General features: G+C 40.2%; 3 protein-coding genes and 1 long non-coding RNA gene across 10 annotated transcripts in view; all 4 read right to left on the bottom strand.

Annotated features, from left to right (window-relative positions):
* Positions 1-14,598, bottom strand: part of MSRB3 (methionine sulfoxide reductase B3) — a 70,044-nt gene extending 55,446 nt beyond the window's left edge. For 3 of the 5 annotated variants that reach the window (XM_083365598.1, XM_083365601.1, XM_083365602.1), the window contains exon 1: positions 14,315-14,598. Coding sequence is in view for 1 of the 5 variants with exons in the window: in XM_083365602.1 (XP_083221728.1) it covers positions 14,315-14,384 (70 nt within the window). In the remaining 4 variants the exon portion in view is untranslated. Of the gene's footprint in view, positions 1-11,302; positions 11,457-14,314 lie in introns of those variants that run through there. The other 2 variants (XM_083365600.1, XM_083365599.1) reach the window with 2 other exon arrangements.
* The window catches only part of LOC310642151, a 299,722-nt gene that overhangs the window by 176,048 nt on the left and 100,616 nt on the right, over positions 1-23,058 (bottom strand). The gene's annotated exons all lie outside the window — the stretch shown is intronic.
* LOC310642667 (ventricular zone-expressed PH domain-containing protein homolog 1-like) lies at positions 3,483-5,198 on the bottom strand (the record flags this gene model as incomplete). Its single annotated transcript, XM_083366552.1, is given in 3 exon segments — positions 3,483-3,974; positions 4,437-4,538; positions 4,542-5,198. Coding segments are annotated over 3 exon segments (1,251 nt in total).
* The window catches only part of LEMD3 (LEM domain containing 3), a 34,875-nt gene continuing 28,777 nt past the window's right edge, over positions 16,961-23,058 (bottom strand). For 2 of the 3 annotated variants that reach the window (XM_083365111.1, XM_083365110.1), the window contains exons 10-13: positions 21,002-21,083; positions 19,283-19,388; positions 19,123-19,201; positions 16,961-18,979 (exon numbers count right to left, since the gene is read on the bottom strand). In XM_083365111.1, coding sequence (XP_083221237.1) covers positions 18,816-18,979; positions 19,123-19,201; positions 19,283-19,388; positions 21,002-21,083 — 431 coding nt within the window. In that variant the 3' untranslated portion in view covers positions 16,961-18,815. The remainder of the gene's footprint in view (positions 18,980-19,122; positions 19,202-19,282; positions 19,389-21,001; positions 21,084-23,058) is intronic. The other variant, XM_083365112.1, reaches the window with a different exon arrangement.

The raw sequence follows: 23,058 nt of genomic DNA, 5'->3' as shown, positions 1-23,058 counted from the left end.
TAAAGTGTTGACAGACTTGCCCATGAAAAAAACAATTAAATGTTTCAAATATAGAATACATCCTGTGATGAAAGATAACTGAACGTTTTAATGAAGTAATACCATTTCAGATTGTACGTGGATGATAATGTTTTAAATCCTTCCCCACCTAAAAATAATCCCACACCTAGTTTTAAAACAGATTAGTTGCTCTGTGCTGCAGTGTTACATGCAACTACTACTAGGTATTACTGCAAGAAAAAATCAGAAATCTGGTAGCACCTTTTCCAACTAAGAAATTTTGTTAAAAGTATAAACTTTCATGAACTGCCTCATTTTAACAAATGCATAAATTGCATAGTCTACAAAGTAACATTCCCTCATTAGAGCTTGTTTTTTAGAAAATATTATTAAATCTGAAAATATACACCAGATCTGATATTCTGCCACATTGACTAACACAGTTTTCCTCATAGATATTTGCAAGAAAAATCATTCATGTTCACAGAGTCAAATAGAACTACTTTTTCTAATCACTAAGTATTTTTAACCTGAGTGATGGGACGTTCTAAAATTTTCAGAACATACCTCCAGACACTAGAAAAGGATTCTCTCATATTCTAACAATTCTCCAGTATTTAGCTATGCCAGTGAAAGTTAAAATAAGATTATGATCTACACTTTTTAATTTCTTAATGTTTTCTTACAATCCACCTTAATGATGTATTTTTAAGGCAACCTATACATTATAACATATTCTGTCAATCACATGGAACAGAATTAGGCATAGAAACAGAAAACTATATTTTAAAATATATTTAAAATTGCTTTGCAGATGCATTGAGAGACTTAGTGAAGTATAAAACAAGAATTATATATTGGCCTTAGAGGTTTTTGGGGAAAGAGGGGAAAGTGGTGTACATAAACAGAATATTATTCTATACCGATGTATCAGAGCAGAATTTAGAACATGCTGGGTAGGGAATTCTGGGAGTTGTAGTCCACACATCTTAAATTTGCCAAGTTTTTAAAAATGCAGATTTATGACATGTAATACTGTCAGGATTCCCTTGAGTAAAGACTTTACTGGCAGATATAACGAATGTAAAATCATTTATCCCCTTGGGACTATTAAGGCAATTTATGATTATAAGTTAAAACAATATAATTCAGCACATAATCACATGAAACAGAAAGCTAAAAACAAAATAATTAAAGCAATTCTTAGCAACATAGTAAAAAAAGATCAAAAGTTTAGGCTTAGACATGAAAAAGTCAACAGAAAAGAGTCTGAGCTTCCTTCCCACTTACATAATCTGGGCAGACAGGGAACAGCTGACAAACTACAACTGACAAGTACAGGCAGTTCTCAATTTATGATTCTAATGAGCTTATAATTTTGGTCAACAATTGTAAAACTAGTCTCCTTGCAACCATGCCTGAATTTACTTTTTTTGTGGCACTCATTAAGCAAACACTGCAATTGTTAAGTGTCACAGTCATTAAGTCAACCCATTGTTCACTAGGGCGCAGTTTTGGCCCAAAATCAGAAATAAATACCAATTTCTGGCAAAAACAAAGTGCAGTCACATGACTGTGGGACACTGCAAATGGCCCTAAATGCAGGTTGGTTACCATGTGTTCAAAATGGGGGAGGGAACAGATATCATAACTTCAAATCCTTAAAACCCAATTTCAACATTTTTAACTTACAGAAGTTTAAACTGCTAGTATTTACTGAGATTTTCATTTCTTGATGATATAAAATTTGGAGCATTTTTTATTTATATTTTTTTTTAAAAAAAAATAGCAATCACGTAGAATGAAATTGTACAATGCTGCCTGCTGTCTCTGATAAATAACCAATTTTCCTAATATTCTGAGGTTGCTAACAGCCTGAGAACCTGAAAACCAAGCATTTCTTAAATCTCCTTTCTTCATGCATTCCAGCAGCAAAAAAAAAGAGATTACTTCTGAATTGAGGCAATTTCATTATCAACTGAAAGAGTATAAAAGCCCTCTTATGTACATCCTCAGTTTGGCATCAAAGTGCTTACAGTAATTAGGTTTGCAAGGACTTGCGAAAACTACCAAGTCTTATCAGCTTCAAAATGGTAACTTTAGAAGTTATGTGCTTGGATATTTTTGAAGAAGGGTAACTTTTCTCTTTTGACCTTGGGTCAGAATGACAATTAAAACCGGACAACACAGTTGACTCTGTTATTATATTTAGTACAAAAACCTAATAACGGATAGTGAAAAATTGTATATCTAATTAGAAAAATTCATTCCGTAAGAAAATTTAATTGTAAAACTTTTGTTTGAAAGTTTTAGAACTGTCTTGTGTGTTCCATCCTGCATTCTCTTTCAACATTCACTCATTCCATCAAAGGGTAAGAGCTTACATACGGCCTGTTCTTGGCACAGTTACAGAAAGCCTTATTTCAACCAGCAGCTAGAATGAGAATTGGTGCTGTGTGGCAGGATAACTGTAACCTAAGAATAATAAACACTCAGAAGATCAAGCAGTGCTTTAAAAACTGAAAAAATGATTTAGTTATATAACCTATCACTTTTATTTCATATGGCCAATAAAATACATTTCTTCCTTGTACAAAAGGGTAGTAAAGGCAGAAAGCTCATAGGCAGCCAGATGATTAAAAAAAACCCTCTGAATTAACTTTGGCATCTCCTGCATTAAACCTTACTCTAAAGGCCCAATATGGTAAGTGTCAAATGTATTATTTTAAGCACCTTATTGGATACTTAACATCGTGATCTCCTGCATTAAACCTATTTGTTAAATAGTGGGTTCTTGGTGCAGGAACGACGACGTGAGGCTGAGTACAGGATAACTCATACTTTTATTTCTTGCTGAACTGTACTGAAGCAAGGGCTGCAACCAGCCGCAATATACAGTCTAGCCCCTAGGTGGCAGCCAATAGGTTTGAACCAACCATTGTCGCCTGGGGCTAGCCAACTGCAGGACAGGAGACAGTCTGGGTTGCTGGAGAGCCGTTAGCTGCTCCAGCAACCTACGTGGTGTATCACCAGAGCCCAGTACATAACACTATTCTAAATCAGATATTTTTTATTAACTATATACAGTGCTTTTTTTCTAAAAAAAAACACAAGGTGCCAGAACTCTCATCTTGTCAATCTTTTTATATAATTTTATTTATATATTTATATAATTAAAAATTATATATTCAGTTCTTAACATAAATTTTGTTCATAGTAAATTCCAAAGTTTTGCCCAAAACATTAATGTACTTTCAAACATTTAAAATTGGTTTGTTTGGGGAATACCTATTACTATGGATCCAAAGTTGAGGCTGGTGACTGATGAGAGCAAAACCGGATTTACTGTATAGGCCAGTAGTGACCTTTCAGGGGACAGCTGAAGGACAACTTTGCTACACAACTGTATTTTCTATCATCTGGGAATGGAATTTTCTTCCCCATCTCCATGACATATGCTTTCACTTTATAGAGAATTTCTTTTAAGTGAAAGAAAAGCTTATCTTGATACTCCATGGGATTCTAGTCTTTGGGCTCTCTTCATGGCAGTTTTCTTTAACAGATTCTGGCAGTTTCTCTGGTTCTGAGCAATTGATACTTGGGCGTGAAAATGAGGATTGTTCCAGCTGGGACTCTTCAGAGCCTGCACTAGAAGGCAATTTGTCAGTTTCTTGGCTCAAATACAGATGAATGAAAGAGATACTGGCTGTAACATCTCCATTCTCTCCTTCTCCTTTGCTGTCTGCATGGATATCCTTCATATGACCAGCATGCACTACAAACCTTTGGGACCTGCATTCCGACCTTGTGTTGTTTTTCAGTTGTTGGATGATATGTTTAGCTACAGCAGTGAAACTGTTACTCATACGATAAATATCTCTGCTTTGGATACCCAAGATGTTGGAGAAGGTGTCAGTGATGTATTTGATCTCCAACAAAATGATATGATGGAAAGAATGTTCCATGTTGGCCAGCTGATTAAGCAAACAGATCAGGCAGGTCCGAGCTCATTCCTGTTGTGATTCAGGGTCAGCCTGTGGGTTCGGCAGTTGGGTTGGACGATTCAGAGGAGGAGGAGGGGGTGCTGGAGAGCCTCCAGAGGATAGTGAGGCTACGCAGAGCTCTCAGCCAGGCCCCTCCCATCTGGTTACGACACAGACCCAGCTGTGTGAGCCTGACAGTGTGGATGAAGATGGCCTGATGCAGGAGGACACCCGATGCAGGAGGCAGTCAATCAGGAGTAAACAGAGGAAGGCAATGGGGCACCTCGGAAGGAGGCAGAGAGAAGCCACACCTTGAACTGTTTAAAAGGGGAATGTGTGGGAGGGCTGGTTTGCTGAAGGCAACCGTTTGAATAGCTCCTGTTTCATGGTTCGTGTTTCTGTTTGCTCTGTTTTATGTTAATAAATTTGGCAGGCTTAATTCCAGCCTCTTGCCGTTTTGTAAAGGGGTTGCCCCTGCCTTTTCTGCAGGGCCGGTTGTAGGCTGGTACAGAACAATTCCTTAGGCTGTTTTTTCTTTGCAACAGTTAGCAAAAGCTATAGAAGATGTTGCTGTTCAGATGGTTCCAGATGAGGCATCAGTCCTGCCAATTCTCTCAGGTGGTTGCTTAAAGGTTCTTGTTGGTTTTCATATAAAGAAGGCAATACACGGAGTAATGCGGAATTCCCTTGCAGGATGCTTTTTACAATACTTACTGTATGTTCAGCAAGCAGCTCTGCTTTGCTAATTGCAGCAAGGGAGAGATAACTGGATAAATTCCTGTACAATTCTTTGTTACCTCCCTGGAGAAACTTCATTGCAACTGGGACAGCCAAAGCTATGATGGGAGGGTGATTATAATTAAGCAAAATGCAGCTCATAATATCAGAGGCAATCTTTGCATGCGGTGTGTCTTCATCTTTACAAAAAGGTTTCAGATTGTGCTCTAAACACGACTCCCAGAGATCAATAAGAGCTTTTCCATGCTTCTCAATGGATTCAGTCTCCCTGATAGCTGAAGTAATTTGAGTGATACAAATTTCTACAACTGCTTGGTTGTTGTCATTCATCTGGTTGTCAGGAGATGAACTAAATAGTTTGATTTGCTCAAGAGCTTCGGATAGGCATCCTTCTATTTCACAATCGTCCAGAGAAAAGAGTTCCCCAGCATGTGAAAGGTCTTTCTGTTCCAAAACAAGTCTTAGGAGATGATGCATAGTTGATGCTGCCAATGAGATTAAATGAGGTAGGTGGCACTTCTTTCAGTTAAGGCTAGTTGACATATAAATCCATAACGCGCCAGGTATTCCTTTTCTATAAATGCTTCTTCAAATATTGAGACCTTTTGGGCCATAAGAGACACAGACACACGAGAAACTATTCTCCCTCCTGGAGGATCGCCTGCGAAAAGGTGGCTGGCGGGCAGCAGAGGGAGCTGCAAATCTTCAGCCTCCTTCCGCTCTTCCTCCGCTGCGGCCGAAGGAAGGAAATGGCCACTCGGCGTTTGGTGCTGTGGGGATGCACTTTCCGCTGCGCTGCCCCTTTCCGGCCGGTTCCCTGGGCGGTGGGAGGGCAAGCAGAGCCCCTACTGGGCCGAACAGCCCAGGGACAACGCTTACCAACCTGGCACCCTCCAGACAACTTGCCTGTGCAACGCCGGGTCTTTTGGCACACTGAGCAGCAATTCCTATTGGCTTTTGAAAGCCAATAGGCTTTTGAAAGCCAATAGAGGGAGTAGCACAGATTGTGCAAAAGCTTTTTTTTTATGCAAAAAAGGTGCCGGAATGCCGTTCTGAGCGTTCTATGAGAAAAAAAGCCTTGACTATATACCAAATCATTTGCAACACGTATTTATTCTTGCCATACAACTTTGTCAGTTGCAAAGGACTTCATCAACAAGAAAACCAAAAATATGGTAACTATAAATAAATCATTTACAAATTTAAGTCAAAACTCTAAAGTAACCACAGAAAAAGCAAAGAGAAACCACCAGATAGGCACCTGTAGTCCAAAAGGTTCAACTTGTTTATGGAACTGTAGTAAGATGGGGACTACATATACTTCTGGAGGTAGAGCATTCCATAAAGTGGAGACTATTATTGAGAAGGGCTACTTTTTCATACTACATCCTGTTTTCAAGCAGGACCCAAGATTGGCAGATTTAATAATATCAAGTGGTGGCCTGATGTAAATACCTGTATGCACAAACATAGCGGCTTGTCCCAGTCTGAGGCGTGTTGGGAGAGTGAGCACAGAAGAAGCTTTCCTTGGACTATTATGGGTGCAACAAAATCTAGAGGGTTGAACAGGCTGTTTACTGTAGACAAGACTCCTCTTCTTGTGAAAGCATTGTCCTTTGCCGGGGTTCTAAAGGTGAAGACGTCCTTGTTCAAGTCCCAACACAAACCGAGACTACATTGGAAGTGAGGATCGTCTGTGCCAAAGTCGAGATCCTGTAGACCTTTAGCGTGGTCTTCAGGATTGAAGGCTGCCAACACTTCTTTGCTGTTGGAAGGAATTTTGTGCAGCCTAAGGTTAGTTGCCACTAACATCTGGCATGTCCTTTTTAGTAGGTCTATAGTTTCTGCTGGAGTGGGTACAGACTTTAAGCCGTCATCAACATAGAAGTCCCGTTCTATGAAGTGTCTGGCGTCTGCACCGTATTCAGCTTTACCTATATGGGTGGGGTGTTGCAGGCCGTAGTTAGCAATTGTGGGGGAAGAGACATTTCCAAAAACGTGCACTCGCATTCTGTATTCTGTTATCTGCTGGTTGTGTTGGTCATCGCTGAACCACAGGAAGCGCAGGTAATTGCGATTGTCTTCCCTGACATAGAAGGAATAAAACATTTGCTGGATGTCAGCCATGACTGCCACAGCTTCCTTTCTGAAATGGATGAGTAGTCCAAGCAGACTGTTGATAAGGTCAGGCCCTGTGAGAAGGAGTTTGTTTAAAGAGATGCCTTGGTACTGTGCACTGGCATTGAAGACTACTCTTATCTCCCCTGGCTTTTGTGAGTGGTACACTCCAAAGAATGGTAGGTACCAGCATTCTTCATCTTTTTTCAGTGGTGGGGCATATACTGTGTGTCCGCTCTGGAACATCTTTTCCATGAACTCTACTAGATGAGCTTTCATTTCAGGCTTTTTGTTCATATCTCTGCTCAGACTGTTGAGGTGAGAGAGTGTGTGCTCATGATTGTTAGGTAGGCACTGCCTGGGTATACAAAAAGGTAGTGGGGCTATCCAAATCCCTCTGGCATCCTGCAGGCATTCCTTGTCCATGAGCTCTAGACATTCGTTGTCCTCTATTGACGGGCTCACGTCATTGTCGTTTTTGCTGGTCTGGAACACTGTCGTTCCTAAAGCAGGCTTGGCTGTCGAAATTGTGAACTGTTCTTGGCATGCTTTCATGTGAGACGCTCTCTCATTCCTGAGAATGGAGGTTGCTGCCACGTACATTTGGTTTGGGGCTTGCAGCCAATCAATGCAGATCCATCCAAACTCTGTCTTAAGGGCAATTGGGCTGCCTGATGGACCTCTGACCATATCGTGATAGGCATAGGAGTCGGGGGCGTCTTTTCCCAACATAAGTAGGATTTCGGCTTCAGGATCTAAGGGGGGAATTAGATCATCTATGTGTGACATGTAAGCTTTTTTTCTCACCACTTCCGGTGTTGGAATTTCACTGCGGTCTTTTGGTAGGGAGTCCCTTTCTGTCACTGGTGGCAGTCGGAACCATGAGCTTCCGTCTAACGACTCTATGCACAGTCCATAGGCTTTCCTCCCCGCCGTGCTGAGGCACTGTGACCGTAGATACTGTGTAAAACCTTTCTTCAGTTGGAACATCAGAGGTCATGCGCTCACATCTGTTTGGCTAACGTGTATCCCGACGGATGCGCAGAAAAAGCTGTAAAGATGTATGTAATAATAGATATACAGGGCATTAACACAATAGCTAAGTCACAATTCTTCGACTTCTTTGATGTTCGGGCATGAAAATGGTGCCTCAGGATGTTTCCCATTGATGCAGTAGACACTCTAGCCTGGCCTGAGCCCTGGCAATCTTGTCCTTCAGCAGCTGCTCTTCCTGCTGTGGAGTCATTGCCGTTGCAGATGGACCTAACTGGTTACCATCTGTGGTTTGGTTCATTGGAGTCAGTTATGTAGCTCCGGAAGGAAGATCTCAAGATCCAGATGGTGCGATGTTGGCTCTCTTGACTGGTTGGCACCTCTGGTTGTTGAGATTGTCCTTCCTGTCCACTTGGTATTAAGGGACGTGGTTAACCTCGGTGCTCCTGCCTGCTCATGTTGCGGCGCATCCTGGTCGGCAACATAGGCCTGCATGCGGCTATGCGGGTTTTCATTCTCCAGCCTTTCCAAATTGCACCTGGCCCCCTGGACTGCCTTCTGAAAGGCTTCCACTCATCACTTTTGCTGACGCTTCCTGCTGACGCTGTAGAAACTCAAGCTTGGCCTGAGCTCACTTTCATTTGGCTTCCATTTGAGCTGCTTCTTCTTTCTGTTTGGCTTCCATTTGAGCTGCTTCAGCCTCTTGTCTGGCCTCCATTTGAGCTGCTTCTTCCTCCAGTTTGGCCAATTCTTCCCTTTGCAGTTGCTCCGCTTCTGATATCCGAAGAGCTGCATTGGCTGCTTCAGCTTCGATTGTTGCTTGTGCAGCTTGGACAGTGAAGCTCTCTGCCCTTGAAACTCAGGAAGCATGACTGTGCCAAGAAGATGCTTTGGAGTGATGGGAGGTGTCTGAGACAGAAGGTTGTTGTGACACGCTGGAATACGTCTGAGATCATGGCAAATTATAACGAAAGGGTGAAGCCTGTTTAGAGGTGTGAGGGGGAGCTGTGTGTGATCGCTGGGATGATGTATGTGAATGACGGGAGACTCCTGACGCAGCCTTCTTGATTGGTGTCTCTTTCATGTGCAATTCGACCTCAGGGAGGCATTTTTTACTTTCTAAGAAACACACGTGTTCCTTGTTTTTTAGCCTGAGTTGCTGCATTTCCTTTTTGAGTGTTGGATCCCTTAGCTGTGACTGGACCTTTTCGACACAGCGCATGTAGTCTTTTCATTTGAAGAAAAACTCCTTCAATGAAAGGGTGCGTTTGGGAGAAGGCTCCTCTTTGGCTGCTTCGCAAAGCTTCTGTAATTTCTCCCAGTTTCTTTCGTGGCGCTTATGGAATGCATCCCATTTCTCCATCAGACTCGACTGCATGACTTCTGTAGGTTTTCTTTGTTGTTGCCTCAGGTCATAGGGTTTCTGAGATGTCTTCGCCTCACCGAAGCTTGGACATCAGCTTCTGTGTACAAATCAAGGTTGGCTGGTTGTAGCAGTTTTCCATGGTTGGCTGGTTGGAATAGCTCTCCAAGGTTCATTGGTTGAAGCAGTTCTTCTGAATCAATAGGACACTCCACCATGGTTAGGACCGGCTCAGAAAACTTCCTAGCTATTTTGAACTAATTCAGTGAACTTCACCTTTTGACCACCAGGGGGCACTGTTTGCATGGTTAGAGACTTCAGAAAAGTTCACCCTTTGCCTACTAGGGGGTGCTGTTTACATGGGCAAATGCACATCTGTTATTTGCAGATTAGCCACCAGGGGCACTGCTTGCATGAGTGGGTACTTCAGCAAAGTTCACTCTTTGACCACTAGGAGGTGCTACTTGTGTGAGTGGGAACTTCAGTGAAGTTCACTCTTTGACCACTAGGGGGCGCTGTTTGGAGACAAGCCCTTTATTTGCAGATCAGCCACCAGGGGTACGCTGTCTGTGAATAGAGGCACCACTGGGGGCGCTCTCTGTGTGGGTAAATGCAAGCTTGCTATTCACAGGTCAGTCACCAGGGGTGCGCTTTTCTGCGTGGGTAAATGCAAGCTTGCTGTTGCAAGTTGCTACTAATCAGTGCTGCCCCTAGATTTCACTTGGAAATGAAGTCAGCCAAATTCTGTCTTCTTAGAACCACAAGCTGTAAGTCAGTTTGGAACTACTAGTTCTGTCCTATGAACGAAGGTTAATTTGTAGCTTTGTTTCCCTTGTGTTGATCTAGAGGGGGGGAGTAGCCTTTACATAAGCAGCTTGGTTTAGGCTTTATTTGCAGGTAACATAAATGTAGGCTTGTTGTTTGCAGGTTGCCACCAGAGGGCACCACATATGGGCTTCCTAGGATGCCTTGGTCACAAGCAATTTAATGTTAAAATGTTTGCATTGTAGACAGAATATATGTAGGCTTGTTGTTTGCAGGTTACCACAAGAGGGTGCTGCTGCATTTGCCTATGCTTGGGATAGGTTTTGCCTTTGAAACAATTGCTTTTCTTTACTGTCCACATTCCTTTAATTCCAAAGGAAGGGATTGAGGGCTAGGAGTCAGCTTCCTCCCACCAGTTGCCTGGTTACCATTAATTAATTACTTTATTACCCTTTTATGGCTGGGTGAGCTGCCCCTCTGAGTGGTCTTTTAAACAAAGGGATTCTTTTGCAAACAAACAAACAAACTTTTTCTCTGTTTGAGTAAAAATACAGCTTTAGTCAGGCAGAAAAAGATTTAAAAGTCTCTTGCCTTGAAATGCTGTGATACGAATCAGTTTCAAATGCAAATTGAGCTTGCAACAGGGAGATATCTCTTCTCTTCCCAGCCACATGTATTTGCATTCCAATCAAATGGGGGAGGGGGAGAGGCTGTTTCTCTTTGGAAATAGCAAGCTGATATACAGATACACACGTCTTTACTTTAGAGACACTTGTAAACATTCACAGCAGATCTCTGCAATTAGCAGCTGAGAAGAATCCAACACACATGCAGGCTTTCTATTGAAGAGAATTAATCTTTGTAACCCCTTAGTAAAGAGTTAAATGCACAGTTCTGCATTGTGCAAGATGATGCTGGCTCTTTAAGCAAGCTGGCCTCCATTTGAAAGGAGAGAGAAGGGGAGGGGGGGTGGCTCAAAGCTTCCTCAGAATGAACCTGATGGTTATCTCTGGCTTTGGAATGCTGGCTTTCTTAGATTAGAGGAGGTGGAGCTTTACAGAAGTTAGAGTAGAGGAAAAGCACAATATTCCTTCACCAATGCAAGCAGAAAAAATTGGCATGCAGGAGAATTGATGAGAAAACATGCCATAGGCTTTTACTACAGCCAGCTGGAGAATATTTCACAGGGAAGAGACTAACAGCCCTATTCTTTTACTGCAGCCAGATGATGAAACATGCCATATTCTTTTACTGTGCTGTCCCAAGAAGATGGGGAATAAAACTCAAATGGATGGGATAAGCAAATTACTTTATTCACAGGTATCCTCAAACAATAACTCACGGTTAGAGCAGAAGTCCTTCCAGAATGTAGATTGTAATCTGGACCCATCTCATTAGGTAAAAGAATAATGGACTTTCTCATCCTGTGCAAATGTTACATGTTGATACAGAGGTTGTTGTCCCCCAGCTGCATGGCTAGGGTTCATGCAGAGAGATGATACAAAGGCACAAAGCCAGGAAGTCCTGCAATAAACTTTGAAGCTCCTCCCACTTAACTAGATAAGTATAGGATTCACTAAACAACTAGACTGCATTTCCCAGAAGCCATCTCTTAAGGAAATAGCTTTAACCCTTTAAATGCTAAGCGGTCTAACATACACTTCTCTCAATGAAACAACATTAACCCTGTAAATGCTAAATACACTAACACAGTTCTTAATTCCTAAACTAGATATAAAATGGACCAGCTGAATATATACTGGTCCAGCACACTTGCATTCTTAATTTAAAAAATGGCAAGTTTTCTGCCTGGCAGAAGACATAAAGGCAAAAAACTACAAGATTTGAAATATAGCAAAAACTAAAATAATTTTTTAAATTTTAAATAAATAAAATTTATTCAAATGTAAAAAGATTTTAGTTTTAGTAGTTTGGAGAAACCAGCAGTATAAGTGTTGGCTGCCATAAACTTTGCATTTGTAACTCTGATCTTCACCTCCAAACAGAAAAAAAAAATAGCTTTGCATTGGTTTGTCAGTTTAGAGCAAAAAACATAATGCCTGGATGAACTGTGGGGTGGTGTTTGCTTAGGGACACTTTAAAATAGTGTCCCTAAGCTTTAAAATAGTAAAGAGCCTTGGTGGAGCAGTGGGCTAATGCCTCCTTAAGTAACACCAGCTGCCTGCAATTAGTGCAGGTTCGCATCCCACCAGGCTCAAGGTTGACTCAGCCTTCCATCCTTCCGAGGTAGGTAAAATGAGGACCCAGATTGTTGGGGGCAATTACAGTAAGCTGACTTTGTAATAATGCCGCTTGGGGGGGCGAAAGCCCTAATAAGCAGGCATTTACATAGAATGAAGGCTATTGCTAAGCACACTGATTGTGCTTAGATTGTAAGCCACCCTGAGTCTTTGGAGAAGGGCAGGATATAAATGGGATATAAAAAAAATATTGATCTGTAAGGGAATCCCTCAGATCCTGTCTTATGCCTGCTATCTCCTATTCTTAATAAAAGTTCCTGCTTGGAAGAAACTGTTCCCAAGAGTTCTGCTTTCTTAAGATGTGGGCCCAGAATTGCTCGATAGTGAAATTGGTGGCATATAATAATAAATTTAATAAATTTAATAAATAATAAATTACCCAATTCTCAAAAGCCTTCTGATATATTTATATTGGATGTGAAATATAATTCAATAAAAGATAATTAGATTTTTAAAATAACATGAGAACAATTTTTGCTTAAACTATCAAGCATCAAAGAACAATTTTGGAACTCCTTTCTCCTAAATACATTTGAGGCAGCATGACATAATTATAGAAAATATTTTTCAAAAGCAAAATAACTCAGTTTGCATAGGAGTATTAAATCAAAACATAAGCAATATGTTGATCATAGATATTAATGTGCAATCAGAAAGTTGCCTTTGTAATCACTTGGCTCTCTTCTTCTCCATCCTTGATTTCTTTAAAACAATACTTTTAATATTTTTAACTAAAATATTAACTAAAAAAATAGAAAGTTGGCATGCTGCAGGAATGCATGTTGTCCTTGCAAAGATTATTGACACTAAACAGAACAGCCTGAGGAAAAAATTGAATTCTAGAAATCGACTGCTCTGAAATTGATTGTGTCTACCATGACATTCAAATGGGGAATATACTTTCTATGGTTATTTGAATATTCATAAAATTAAAAATTCAAATAAGGTCCTGGCCCAAAACATTTGCCTAACCCTGTAATAAAACATCATGTGGCTTGTTTGGTTTCACCATACCACATTAAATGAATCTATTACTCTTTGTAAATTATGGTTTATTTGTATTGCACAAACTCAGTCAATTGTGATTTATCCAGCAAAAACATGGCTATAAATAATCAACTTATTATAACTATTATCTCTGGTAAACCTAAGGCATCAGAAGAAAACAGATAGTGATAGTATAACAACTGGAAAGTAATATATAAGGTGGTCCAACCACCTTAAACATATTTAGATTATATTAAAGGTTGATTCTATTGGACAGAAATCCCCTTTGTTAACTTGCATTAACTGAGAACTCTGAGAGAAAAATGCTTTCCTTGTGAACTCTAGACAGTTACTCTAATCTCTTCCCTACAGACAAGCAAAAGTTGCTGGATTAATAAACGTTTTGCAGCAAAAGTTTCTGAAAAAACAATAGCATGATTTATATCTAGCATTCCAACATTGCATGGCTAGTTGGAACATACCCTCACCACACCCCCAAACCTGGCAAATTGTCAGTGGTCTTATTTCTGTTTGTCAAATGCTAATACTTTATATGGACCTTTAAGGAGATTATTTGTTTTGAAAGTGATGCAACATCTCCAACCCCATCCAGAAGAAAGCAAACTAATTTAGAAAAAAAAATCTTAAGAAACTCCCCCCTCCACCCCATTCCCAACCCGAATATAAAAAGCAGCCAAGATTTCTACTTCGGTTACATATTGAACACCATCATATAATACGTGAATTTAGTTACAGCCACCACCCATACAGATTCAGCCTAATTCTCTTTACATTCAGTACAGGTACTCCGAGGTTTGATTACATACATCCAAAATACAGATTGGAGGCTTGTACCATCTTAATCTAATGCTTGTCTAATCAGAAGTATGTCCTGTGGAGATTGACAGGGTTCTCAGACTGTTGGACAGCTGCTAATGTCTCACGGCAATAGATGGACTCCTCCACCTTTTCTCTTGCTTGCTCATCCCCGCCACAAAGCCATCGCCCTTTAATTTTCAACTCGCCGCAGGCCGGATCGAACAATCTAGAAATCCGAGTAGACAGGAGAGTAACGTTGCCTTTGCGAAGGACTACGGCTACCTTACCTGGTATCTGTGTAATAGCCGCCGCCGCCAAGCAGAATAAATTCAGGAACAAGGGAAGCTCGGCACGCATGGAGAGGCGAGGCAGAAAAATAAAGCAACAGAGCTTTGGCAGGAGAAAAGATAGCTACTGTTTCCGCAGCCGCCTCGGGCCAAAGGCGCCTTCCACTCACACGGTCCAGCAAAAGGACAGGACAGGCAGCCTCTCCAAAAGGCACGACGGGAAATTCCTTGGACAGCAGCTGCTCAATCAGCTCCAAATATGAGCATAGAGCCGAGAGAGACTGCAACCGTCCCAAGGGTGTGTGTGCGTGTGTGTGTTGCACGTGTTTCCAGGGCTTTACAAGTCCATGTCGGTCAGCAAAACTTTACTTCCGGCTTTCGGTTTGTCTTTTGTTGCCGCAATTTAGAATCCATAGAACCCATATTTAAATTTATAGATAACTTTAGTAGAATCAATTTTTCCCCTATATTAAGTCCAAGTATGATTTCATCTAAATGTAACACACGAATTCCTGATACTTTGCCAATATCTGACCAAAGTCCGTTTAATTCAGAGATCTGTTTCCAATTCAGTGGCACGATACAGGTAGCTCTGGATTAACAAGTTGCTTTAGTGAAAGTTCAAAATTACAATGGCACTGGTAAATGTAACTTATTACCATTTTTCAGTTATGACCTTTGCAGCATTTCCATGATCATGCGATGAAAATTCAGATGCTTGGCAACTGGTTCATATTTATGATCATTGCTGTGTCCCAAGGTCAATAATCACCTTATGTGACCTGACCAGTCAATGAGAAAGCTAGATGCACTTAATAACCATGTTATAACTAATCAATTGCAGTGATTTACTTAACGGTGGCAAGAAAGGTCGTAAAATGGGACAAAAGTCACTTAACAAATGTCTCATTTAACATGCATTTTCGGCTCCATTGTGGTCTTTAGTAAAGAACTGCCTGTAATTACATCCTAAATCTACTCTGACTAGACTATGGCTACACTTAACCATAATTTATTCATGACGGGTTTCTAGCAGTGATGAATCATAACATGGTTGGCTGGTTTGTGGTCATTGTGTAAGATTTAAGGGCAAGATTTAAGGAGTTTCTGCATATTTAAATATTTAATTTTAATTAATTTTACATTAAACCAGTGTTTTTCTCTTGATCCTACACTCTTTTACCTCCCAACCTATCACAGGTTAACTGCAATCTAGCCCACACTCATATACCCCTAGTGTAAAACAAAGTAAAACGTTTCAATTTCCTGATTTATTTTTTTTTACACAATATCCAAATGCTTTGTCATTGCACTCTTCTGGTCTTTTTTTTTCCCCAATGACCCAGTCTAGGCCTCAGCACTGGAATTTCCTACTAACTTGTCACTCAAGTCCCTATCCTTCCAAGGTTTAGGTTTTTTTGACATGATCAAGGTAAATTAAATGCCAATATTGTAAAAAAAGCAAAATAAAGCCAATTTTTATTGGGAGTTCTATCAGCAAATTTTCAAGATAAAACCTTGTAAAACAGCAAAAACCACTTGATTCAGTCACTCTAGATGGCTATGGGTGTCCCATTATTAGATTCATATGGAAGAAATGGTCCTTCTGATATTCTAGTTCCAGACCGTTTAAGGCAGACATGTCAAACTCGCAACATCACATGACATCATGTGACATATCGGGACTGTTTTGCCATTGCTGGCAAATGAGATGGGCACAGCTTTCGCGTGACGTGTCTGGCCTGTGGGTCAGCAGTTTGACACCCCTGATTTAAGGCTTGTTAGGTTGATTACCAAATATGAGTAATCAACTGGAAAGTGGAAACAAATGAAAAATATGTCCAGGAAATGATTCAAGAATTGGAATTTTGTTTGGCAATTGATGAAAGAGACTCTCAATCCCTAACAACCTAACTTAATCCTAGAAGTCCTACAACATTCAGTGCAACCATGCTATGATTACAGCATAGGCTTCCAGAGCCACCTATTCAATTCTCATTATAACAAATCTATGAAGGATCTTTCAAAACCAAAATCAGATTTGAAACCAGTGTGAATGGTTGTTACTATGGGTGTTTTTAAAGTGACCTCTTGTAAGTATATAATACATAATTTTAAGTTCCATTATCCAATTCAGTCTATTAACTTTTATAAACCCGATTGGACTTGTATGCAAGAAGTCATTCCACATCATCCTTTTGACTTATTTGTCCACATCTTCCATTAATATTAGGATGGAAATCTAGGAATGCAGGAAATCTAGGAAAAATCTATTGAATATTTCACATAAGGAATTCCAAAATTAGCATGGATAGAAATCTTCTAAACATCTTGTAAACAAATTTTTACATGTAAAAATTAATTTCTGCGAATGAAGAATAAGTTATAGCAATGTGATCTTAAAGGTATCAACGTGAGATTCTCTCACATTATTCTACTTTTCAGAACAGTCTATTAGTAATTAGAAGATATAACAGAGTAGATGTTCACACTTAAAATACACATAAAATGTAGTTATTTTGTATGTAACAATCATCTAACTCTCCTGTGCTTCCAACCAGTGCAAAAGTTGAAGAAATCTATTTTAACTATTATCGTCCCAGATGTTAAAAGACCCAAAGAACTGACACGGTTGTAAAAAGCCCTAATAAATCTTTAATTGGTTTTGTTTTGGTTTTATGTTTTTACAGGACAAATTACAAACATCTGACTTTCCGAAGTGTCCATGGTATTATACACATTCCCATCTGTCTTGCAGGGATGAAAACTGGTCAACATTTTAACAGTAAAATAGGCTACATAATGGTACAGTTTACTATAATCAATGTACAGGGTTTACACATTGTTTAGAAGAAAGATGCATATGCATCAAAAGGCAACATTTTAAACTACCACAATTTAATTTTACATTCACACTTGCAATAGGTCACAAAATGGTTACTAAGATCAGAACAATAAATCACTATGATGCACAAATACAGCAAAACCTGATTATATACACATAAATACATATACATATACATGTATATTATACATATTTGTATATGTATATAGTAAGTTTCATGAAAAATCAAACAGGCCTATCAAAATCTACTCTCATGTCAAAAATATGTACTTGTTCTTTGAGAGCAGAACTTTGTGTGGCCGATTATATTACATATATTTGTTAGCATCCTAGACAAAAAACAACCATTTTTTCTAGATAAGAAACAGTCCATTATTAAATATGTTGCCCACAAAAAAAGCACAAGGATAAGGCACAATAGGATTTTTCATTACACAAATGTGTGTCATGTTGATTTAGCCATAAGAAAACGTGCATTATTTGTGCAAGTTCATGCTGCAGGGTCATATCTACAATAAAAACTGGACTATGTTTTTTTTTAAAAAATGGTTTTCCATACCTTCACCTATATAATATTCAACTGGATCAACACATTATGTTGCTTCAACAAGAATTACTATATCAAATTATTTTATATTTTCAGGTTATGTTTCAAAATGTTTTGTATTTTTAATTTTAAAGGTGTAAACAATGCATACAATATAGAACATATACAAATCTTTATGTACTGCATTTCTACACTCTAGCAAGAATTTTATGTGCATTTTTTTTATTTGGGCACACTTAGGCAGCAAATTTTAATTGAGAAATACTCCCCATTAGTATATTGTAAGACATTTTCTTTTGTAGTAAATAACTTTCCATAAAGTGAGTACCTGCCAATTACTTCTTTATTGCTCACATGATTTTGAATCCATTATCACAGTAATATTAGACCATTCACACAAAAATCATAACCATATATTTTAATATAAAACCTACAAAAGATATTTAACTTGTATCTAATACTTCAAGGTATTTGGCCCTTGGATAATAATACAGCCAAATTAAATAAAATATTGGTTATGAATGAAATAGGGAGCTTATTCACTGCTTTGAAGCAGACATCTTTACAAGTTACTTGTTGATGCTGCCACCACCAATGTTTATATACAAAACTAGCACATCTGCATTAAGTTGTTTTCTGCAGCATCTTTCCCATCCCCAGACTGACACAAATAAAGCTTTACAGCAACAAAAACTAATTCCTGGACAGAAATTAACACATGTATTTATCTTCCATCAGAAATTGTAGGTGGCTTTTGTTACAAAATACCCACAAGATTATTTCACAGGAAATTATGGAAATACAGTACATCTCCATGCTTTTGGACTGTTATCATACACTTGTTGATGCAAAAATTCAGCCACATCTGAAAATGCTTAATAAACTCAACATTTGTCATGCAAAACATAATATGTTGATTTGCTTGGGCTCTAAACCATTCTATAGCTAATTTTCATTTAATTCAGTACTACCCATTAATCAGACATTCTAAAAAATGAGACTGAAAAATGATTAATGTAAATGTTAACATACAAAAAGTAGTAAAAGTGGAAGACAAGGCCAGACAGGAAAACCTGCTGCAAGTCAACAGTTCTAGTACAATAAGTCTCTCAGGAGTTTCCTTGGTTGTTGGCTGTGCCTGTCCGGAGACGAAGATGAGACATTGAGTTCATATGTTTATTTGATGGCTTCAGAGGAGCACTGCAAGCAATAGCCTGTGGAAAACGATGATGATACCGATCTAATCGTAGATACTTTACTGTTACCAACTTGCCTGTAGCAAAATATAATTCAAAACATTAATATCAGTTTAAAAATACAATGTGAATAAAATTAATTTTACAAGCATTATAAAAACACTTTCATTTGAAATATTTTTATTAAACAATTACTGATGCTTCTTGTTGAACTTCTTACCATCAAACCAAGATCCATGCAATGCTTTAAAAGCTTTTCCAGCATATTCTGGAGATAGACACTTGACATACACACAGCCCTAGATGAAAAAATAAAATTTTGGTTGACATCCAGCAAAGAAACTAAATATACAAGTTAACTATCTTAAATCACTTTTTACCTCCCGTGAATTTTTGTCCACTGCTATGTGAACTATTCCCTCATTATCACTGCACTTTTCCAAGATTGCTTCTTGAATAGCCAAATGCCAATGATCACCAATTTCCCTAAAACACATGACACACAAGTTTATTAATGCTTGTATCTTAATGTATTCAAAATATTACAGCAAACTAAAATAGAAATCAATAGTAATTAAGAAGGTAAAAAGAGTAGTATTCAAAAATAGCCTCCATATATATATATCTGCAGCATTTAATGAGCAGTATTAAGAAAAGGGTAAACTTCCAGTTTGCACTGTGGCGCTGCAGCCGAGGGAAAATGGAGTTCTGCTCCCCCACGGCTGGTTTCGCCCTGCCAGGGGGTCCTAAAGGGGTCTAAAGTCGCCCCAGAGAGGCAATGAAGGAGGGGACTCTCATTGATCATGGAGAGACAGCGGTTGATCCATTTGATCCAAGACAAGCCCTCCAAACGGGCAGGGGAAAGACTGGCTGCATTCTGTGGCCAGTCCAAGCTACTGACAACTGAACAAAGCAAGCACTAATTAGCAGATCATAAACAGCGTACTTGTAATTGGGTGAGAATACTGATCCTTTCTTTACTACTGTACAACTGAATTTCCTGGAAAAGACAAATTCCCAAGAAGCAAAAAAAAAAAACCAAACGTGAGAAAGAAGGGTATTGCTACCCTACTCTTCCAGAGAAACAGAAGCGTTATTTTAACTCTTTATGGGGCACAGAAATACGTAACATTAAAGTGGACGAAATACAAAGCTATAGGGGGACCTACTGGATTATAAAAGCTACACGTAAAGACTATAAGAACTTTATGAGATACTGCTGTATTGCTGTGTCAATTTTAAGATTGGTTGTGTCAGTTAAGGCCAATACTTGGGGAATACAATAGTATATCTGGAAGGGGGTAACAAAATGGGTGTTTCATATCTAGCTAAAAGTGGGGGGGAAAAACCATCCCCAATATCTTCCTCTGAAACCCCCCAGCCTGGCATATCAGGGAAATGTAGGAGTGACGCGCCAACAAGAAAAACAAACAGTTGTGTCTTCTTGAAAGCTATATTGGAAGCATGTTAGTAAATGCACAGTCAAGTCTCATCTGTGTATGTACAAATGTGCACATTCACACATACCCTCAAAGAGAACTGAGAAAGTTCTACCCTTTAGTCCTACTGCAATGTTGTTGCATAACTTGATAAGAACTCTGTATGTGTATGTAAGAGAACTGCAACATACCCATAAATTGAAAAAATTTAAAGAGCAATGAGCCCAAATACCTCCAAATCCAAAATTCCTCCAAGTCAATGTGCAGGAGTGATCCAGAGCCAGGAAAGATTTGGTTCGGTAGTTTGTTAAATCTAAAGCTTTGTATACATTTTTCAACAAGACAACTAATGTTGAATCTGTACTGTATTCAAATATTAGTCTGTATTAGTTTTTTTATTTAACTAGAAATTCTTCATCTAAGACTGCGATGAAACTCAGCTTACATTGTAGCACAGAACTGCAGAATTACTGACGGTTCTAAAGGATTCACAAACTTTTTGCCATTGTAGGATGTTCAGTAAAAAAAATGAATGCAGAGTATCAAAATACAATTCTGTTCTATCTCTCCTTTCGTAAACAATTTATTCTATACTTAAGTAGATATTCCATTTGTATAAACATGAAAATTTTCTATATGTAAAGAAAAGAGTATACTTACATTACTGGATCAAACATATTGCGAATCTTTAAGCAAGGGGTCAAACTGTTTGGTGGTGAATTTCTTCTATCTAAATGAAATGCTACCAAATATATATATGTTAGCAATAAATCGTATTATCCCATATCAAATATTTTAAAACCAATCTAGTCCTTACTGGTTACATAAATTATAAAATGACTAATGCACAATGCAGAGTAAATTAATGAAATCGTATAAATTCACTACCATAGCACATATTTCAGATTACTGTTAGAGATATTACCATCTTCAATAGTTTTACAATGCATATGTTACTAACTATATCAGTGATGGCGAACCTTTTAGAGACCAAGTGCCCAAACTGAAACCCAAACCCCACTTATCGTCGGTTGCTGGGTGAGCGTGGCTGCAGTGGTCATGGCAGACAGGGTGGGTATGGCCGGGGTGGGTGTGGCCACCTCGATGTTGCTCATGGAGGGGGCACCTGTGTGGGCCGGGCATGGTTGGAGGAGATCCAGAGGGTCTCTGGCAGGTGGGACGGTGGGCAGGAGGCTCATCCTGCAGGGTGAGGCGAGGCGAGGCAGGGGGAACGGTAGGGGTACCATTTCCATTCAGCATTTCTTCAAGACATCTCATGACCTAAACTAAGTAACATCAGCAGTGCCAGTAGAGAATGGGGTTTGTGAATGGAGAAGAAAAGAGGAGGAGGAAGAGGGCAGTTGTGGGTTCCTTGGTCCTCTCTGAGCTTTATGGCTTTCTTGTAGACGTCTCATGACCCAATCTAGGTAACATCATTAGTTCACTTATTATCCCACTTTGGGTCCTGAAACATCTGCAAGAAAACCACCATCCTCAGAAACACCCCACTCAAAGGACCCTTCATTTTAACTCTGAGCCAGAAATATTCTCCTTGATTGGCATTCCGGAACGTCTCAGGGCAGAAGAAACTGCCTGGCAGAACCTCATTTCTCTTTCCCATGGTGCACATCCCAATGCCCCATCCTTCCTTCACCATTTCCTGAACCCTAAAGGCCAATGAAGTTTCTCTCAACCACCAGCACCGGCACTCCCGGTTCCTCTGAGCTGCTCCACACCTCCAGGTTTGCCTACCTCTCAAGGCTTCACCTGAACGCGGTACACACACCCCATTCATGGATCAGGATGCTCCTCAAAGGTTGACCGCATCCTCCCTCCCAGCGGCTCCCCAGATCTTTCATCGCCTAGCTCCACACAATCCCCTTACAACTCCGAAATAACCTTCCAGGAGCAAATTCTCCTTTTTTCTAGCTCACCCCGGCCACTCCTCACAAATACCTCACCCTTTGCCCGCTCCCCTCAGACCCATAGCCGGTGCCCCACTCCAGCAGCCCCACTCCAAACGCCGGTGGGGCTGGGTCCCTCGGAGATGGTGGGGGTGATGTTGAGGGCTGGCAGCACCAGTTTCCTTTTGGCCGGCGCAGCGGCAGCAGTGGAGGCTGCAGCTCACGTTCCGTAGCGCCTATCAAAGGACCTGCCTCAGAAGCAGCAGCAGCAGTGGCATCGTCATCACCACGTTTGGCTGCCCTAAGTGAGGCTGAGGCTGCAAGCGAGGCCTAAACCTCTCAGCCCGGCCCTGAGGTAAAAATGTGAATAAGCGAGAGGAGAGGAAGGGGCATGGCCAAAGCGCCAGCATGCCCTTGGGCACACAAGGGAGAAACTGGGGAAAAAATCTTCTCCCAACTCGCCATCCCACCACTGGCTGGGGGTCTTGCCACTATTCACTCTCATTCTCCTTGGACGGCTTGCCCAGGAGGTTGAGGCAGGCCACATAAAAATAAAAGTCGGGCCATAATTTGACGACCCTGAGCTACAGCTTTGGTGGCTCTGTAGGCAGAGCTGAGAAGTTCTCTTCTCTGACAGAGAAAAGAACTTTGCACTTCTGCCTACAGAGCCGCCAAAGCAACAGGTGGAGCGCTGGAGGCTCAGGGAGGGAGGGTGCTGAAGTGGGCAGCTGGGCCATTGGCAAGCGGCCTCAGAACAAGTAGGGCAGATAAGGAAAGAAATCCTTGCTCCCCCCCAGAAACTGCCCAGCCCCA

The sequence above is a fragment of the Vipera ursinii genome (genome assembly GCF_947247035.1).
Source record: "Vipera ursinii genome assembly, chromosome: 6".
Lineage (NCBI taxonomy): Eukaryota > Metazoa > Chordata > Lepidosauria > Squamata > Viperidae > Vipera > Vipera ursinii.
This window is presented reverse-complemented; position numbering and strand designations above follow the sequence as displayed.